Source organism: Morone saxatilis, unplaced genomic scaffold, assembly GCF_004916995.1.
Source record: "Morone saxatilis isolate NCDOM2014 unplaced genomic scaffold, NCSU_SB_2.0 Contig8, whole genome shotgun sequence".
NCBI lineage: Eukaryota > Metazoa > Chordata > Actinopteri > Moronidae > Morone > Morone saxatilis.
Window position 1 is genome coordinate 24,529,334 of NW_023340257.1, and position 5,588 is coordinate 24,534,921.

The 5,588-nt window shown below is 44.9% G+C and overlaps 1 protein-coding gene across 1 annotated transcript in view; it reads left to right on the forward strand.

Moving 5' to 3' along the window:
- The window catches only part of irf2bp1 (interferon regulatory factor 2 binding protein 1), a 5,316-nt gene extending 619 nt beyond the window's left edge, over nt 1-4,697 (forward strand). Inside the window, exons 2-4 of the mRNA XM_035679563.1 lie at nt 30-796; nt 1,081-1,427; nt 1,683-4,697. Of these exons, the coding sequence (XP_035535456.1) occupies nt 30-796; nt 1,081-1,387 (1,074 nt within the window). The 3' untranslated portion in view covers nt 1,388-1,427; nt 1,683-4,697. The remainder of the gene's footprint in view (nt 1-29; nt 797-1,080; nt 1,428-1,682) is intronic.
- Nucleotides 4,698-5,588: the final 891 nt, after the last annotated feature.

Below are 5,588 nucleotides of genomic sequence, written 5' to 3' on the forward strand. Positions count from 1 at the left end.
ACAAACACGGCACATCTGGCAGAGGAGAGGCTGCGGCGGACGGAGGCAGGCCGCACACGGACCGCTTCGAGAGGGGAGGACGAGGAGAAAGCGCCGGCTCGGCTGTTCGCGTACCGCCCAACGGGTTGCACCGCGACGGGCAGCCGCAAGAAGTGAACCGGCAGAGCCCGAGCGGCAGCCGGAGACCCATGCTCGGTGCTGCCATCCCGCCTAGTTTAGTAACTCAAAGTATTGCGGGGATTCCTCACGGGCTTCTTGCGGGCATGCCGGCGGGTCTGACCGCCAGGACAGCCCCCATGAGCAGCCCCATGATCTTCCCTGCGCCGGTGCTGGCCGAGATGAGCCGCAGACAGCTGGGGATAGGGATGGGGATAGCCCCCTTTATCACTCCGGAGCTGGAGCGAGAGCTTAGTTCGTCCCAGAACCAGCCCAAGACACAGACGCAGGTCCACACTGCTGTGGCTGGCAGCAGCGGCAGCAAGACTACAGGCCTCCCGTCGTCGTCGTCCTCCTCGCTGGCTGGAGGTGTGAGCCAGACGAGCCCCAAGCCTGCTTCATCTCCGGCGAGGCAGCCACGCCCCCTGGCCGCGAGGTCCGGAGGGGAGCCCCTGGGGTCCAGCACCTCCGCAGAGGCAGCCACCACCGCTGCAGCGTTACCCCACAGTGGTGCCTCCGAGCTGGGCTCCGCGTCTGCCAGCAACAGCCACTCCGCTGGAAACACTCTGTCCTGCACCTTGTGTCACCAGAGGCTGGAGGACACGCACTTTGTTCAGTGTCCATCAGTGCCAGGACACAGGTTTGTGTGTTTTTTTATTATTTTGTCTTGTTAAAGTGGAGTTTGTAGCCTGAAACTGAAACTAAACCATCACAAATGCAAAGAATTCTTTGTTTTTTGGGGGTTTTAAGTCCATCCAAATCCGTCATTTAAGCCAGTATTTATTTGATAGCTTTCTATAGAGTGAAACATTTGTTAGTTACTTTAAAACCGTGTATAACCTTTTCTCTTTTTATTGGAGTAGTCATGATAGTTACGCCTTGCTGTAAGTTGTGACCTGTCGTCTCTGCCTCCACCAAACGCAGGTTCTGCTTCCCCTGCACCAGAGTGTACATCCAGAGCAGGCGGGGCGATGGAGAGGTGTACTGCCCCAGCGGAGAGCGCTGTCCGTTGGATAACTCTCCCAACAGCCCCCCTTGGGCCTTCATGCAGGGGGAAGTCTCCACCATACTGGGCAACGCTGGAGCTGGAGCTGCCTCTTCTGCTGCCTCTGGAGCCGGGACCGGGCCCGGGCCTGGAGCTGCGGGTGCGTCTGGGGCCGGGGGTGGACCCGCCAGCGGGGCCGGAGCTGGAGGTGGAGATGTCACCGTCAAGAAAGAGAGAGAGACGTGATGGTGATTTTCATGAAAAGCAGGACCCAACACAGCAACAGGCAGGTCCACAGACAGAGACTAGCACCTGTAGTCTGAAGTCTGGCAACAGTTTGCATTGTGAGACTATTTTACAGGAAAGCTCCTTAGTTTACTCTGTCTACAGGTAATGCAGTTGCTGTACTTTGCTCTTTTCAGGCTCTGAGCGTGGGTATTGTCCAATGAACTGTAGATTTGTCTCACAGCTTTTGACACGGTGGGAGGTTTACTCTTGTTTGAGTTCTTGTTGTTTATTTGTTTGCGTTTTGTCTCTCCAGAGTTGTATCACACACCAGAGGGAGATGTGCGCACTGGACCGCCGAGAGATCCAGAAGAGAAGCAACACAGCGACACACAGTCGAGCTCCATTGCACAGGTCTTAACTCCACCTGCTCACACCACCAAATTCTACCCGCGTCATCAGACCTCGCCCGATACCTGACTAAAGTGGCAAAGACTACCATCACATACTGTAATTATTGTTCTCGTTTCTTTTTTTAAGCCAAGTTTGACTCTTTAAACTTAAGTACTACATTTCTGATGTACCGAGAATGTGAAAATTAAATTTCTCCCGCGCATCGCAAGCTCAATCTCGCCAACTCTTGACAACAATCTCGGTGAAATGACGCCACAACTTTGCCAAGACAGCGGCTGAAGTAACCGAGCATGAATATTAAAACGGCCCTCACCGTGTACTGCTGGGATCAGACAACCAGGTCCAATCAACAGCTGAACACTGGCTGCTTTTTGTGGAGGTAGAAGTAGTTGGGCCAGTTGAAACAACTGTGTGTACAGCTGGGAATAAATGGGCTAAAGAAACACAGATTTTCTCTGTTTTCTACACAAAAAAACCTTTACAATCATTTGAAAGATGCCATAGTCCCATACAAAGTATTCACAGAAACAAGCAGTGCCAACATGACCACTGAAATGTCAGTATTTCTCAATATGGCCACCAATGTATTAATATATAACTGGCATTGGTTTTATTTTATTTACCACAGGTATGTTCATTGTTTCAAAGTACCCTTCCTAAACTCCCAGAAAGTAGCCATGGCCCAGTGTTGGTTGTAACGGTGCACTCAGTATTGTGTTTGCACAGGGATAGCACAAAAGCTTGCTTCGACAAATCCAACACAAATGTTGAAATAGTAAAAGAGTAACCACGGTTGCTTCGTCGCCGCTGTTCCTCGGCGGCGGCGTGCAGCAGTGGGTCAGATATCAGACTGCTCACAGACAAATACAGGCTGTTCTGAGTCCGAACCAGTTGGAACTTGACTGTCTCGGGGGAAAAAATGCCATTTTCTCTGCCAGTGATCGGTCTAAATGAAATATTTGTGCTTCTACGAACACAATTTACAACAACTGACATGAAATCGATGTTATGATAACAAAGTGTACCTTAAATTTGAAATACAGATGAATTGTTTTTATTGTTTCGTGACTGAATCCGTGTCCCGGCGCAGATTCTTTTTTTATTTTATTTTTTTAAACGAATGGAAAAAAAATTCTCCAGTGAAACACGTGAACGTGGAAACCGACATGAGATGTGGACAGAATGCCAGTCGTGACATTTCTCTGTGTGTTTTGTTTTTTCCGTCGGCTTTGAATAAAGTTGACTTTGACTCAGAGAAAGGAGAATGTTTTGCTGTGTAGAAACAACCAGTTATCTGTCTGTCCTCGACCAGCCACAGAGACTCTGTTTGACTGTATTTAAATGTTGCTTTCATACGAGATCCAGCCCAGCCTACGCTTTACCCCGAATGTATATGAAAAGATATCTATTGATAGGCCTAGGACTATATTTTATACTAGAATGTTAAATGTTATATACTCTATAGATCTCTAATAGTATGTACGTGCAATCCTTCGTCATAGTATATGCAACAGTTTGGAGTATGTCATTAAAAACAATTGCGTATCATTTCTCAAACCTTTTTTGTTTATTAAAGTGAGAATCCACCTGAAAGCAGAAGAGTTTGACTGTAACCCAGAAAGGTTTAATATCGTTTATGAATTAATTTCTCCCAGAACTAAGAGACAAGACAACCCTCTTATCACGGGACACTTTTATAAAGCCTTTATGGAGCGGATACTTTATTTACAAGCGTATTTTAGCGTTTGATATCTTCAGCGTTGCAATGAAATTATTCTTATCTTGATTTTAAAAAGCTCACAGTCTGTTGAGTCATTGGAATAAACGTGGATGACCATACATACTGTTCATCTAATGCAGTTCAGACTTTATTTGCCAGTTACATAAAAATGTGCAGGGATTTCATGTTCTGAAATTTGAACAGTCCAACATTTTAAATGTGTGTTCTGGTGGATTCTCTCTTTATGTGCGGGATGTACTTGTGAGTACAGACGCACAGACAAACCAAAGGTCATTTCATGCCCAAACTGATGTTTTTGGATGTAAATGTTTTATGGAAAAAATCTCTATATAGCTATATTTCTTGGCCAGGTCTTAACAGGTTATCTTCAGCAAGCCGTTCCAGTTTACAGGCCCTTACGGTCTACTGTACTTATGGATTGTTACATAGAAAAGTCTATAGTATTCAGCAAATACTTCGGCTGTGTTCACACTGCAAGTGGCCTAAATTTGGTGTATGTGTGTGACTCAAATCAGTTGTTTTCCTGACGATGTGAACAGCACAAATCACATTTCAGTTCTGATATCGGCCGCTCTCATATGTGGTCCAAATCAGTCCGAATCAGCCTGACCTGTTCACACTGGAATCTGAACCGGGCCACATTTTAAAAATAATGTGAACAGGCAAACAAAAACAGTCCGACCAATGAATCAGAACTGAGCGCCAAGGCTTGCAGTGTGAACGTAGCTTTATATGGGCCTTCTGTGTATATTGATAGTTTCCCACAGATCAGGTCTGTTGTAGAGAAATATCCTTGAAGAAGTGGAATTTAAGTTTAATATGCACTGATACATCATGCAATCCCTTGTTAAGTGCCTTTTTGAAATGTTTACCGTCTGTCCGTGTGTCTGGGAACCTCAGGGGAAGTAGGAGTGCAATGGCTTTTTTATTGTCCAGTCAATGATTAACCTGAATCTCTCTCCCTTCAATCGCCCATCAGACGGCTTTTGCTTTTATCCGAAGCCTTTGTAAAGTCGGCTGGCCATTTATTGTTTGAATATGGTCTCTCCTCTCAGCTCTCTCTCTCTCTCTCTCTCTCTGTTCTTTTCATTCATGTGTCATTTTTAGATCTGTCGGTTTTATTGCAGCTTCATGTACAAAATAGAAACCAGGAATAAATGGGATGGAAACTCAGCATACTTGTGTTTGTTTCTTGACTTTTATCACTGAGATGTAACCACGTTAAATGCCTTTATTCATGGAGAAAACTACATATAGTGTATCTACCTTCAGTAACTTTAATGATGAGTGTACAAACTTCCAGAAGCTGTTCTCTGAATGTTGCTCAATTAATTCAGGGTAACATGTTAGTCAGCTAAAATGACCTTTTTAGCTGAAGTCTTTTTCTAGCCCTGTATGATCACCAGCACACTGGTTGGCATCATGGCTACAGGGGCAGCAGCTGGTACCACACGACGTTTTATTGCCACAGAAATGACTGACTGTTTTTATACCAAAAATAAAACGCAATATAAAAAAAATATAATAGTGAATGTACTTTTCTAGTCTGCCAACCACTCCGAGAGCTTTACAACACATTCACCCATTCACACAGTGATGCAAGGTGCCGACCTGAGCTTCCTATTCACAGATACTGCTCACCCATACACACTGACAGCACATCTGTCTGGATGAATTTACGGGTTTAATATCTTCCCTTCGGTTGGACCGGGAGAGCAACTGAGCCACAGCTGCTCCAAATAATTTAATAAAGAATAATTAAACCGTTAAATTAATATTTAATTAAAGGTCTGAACATTTTTCCGTGGCTGTTTATAAATGTTTTTTTGGGCATGTCCAAATTCCTGGCTTGTTTTTCCTGCAGCTGAACAACAGGAAACTATTTAAAGTGAAGGAATTCACTAACCTCAAACAAATCCTAATAAAGTGATTAACACTTAAATAATTCTTACATCCATCCAAACTTTCATGGGGGGGTCGCAAGGCCTTTTTGATCTCTGCTAAACAGCCTCGTCCGGCATTAGAAAAATATGAGGTTAAAATAACCACAGAACTAATAGAACAATG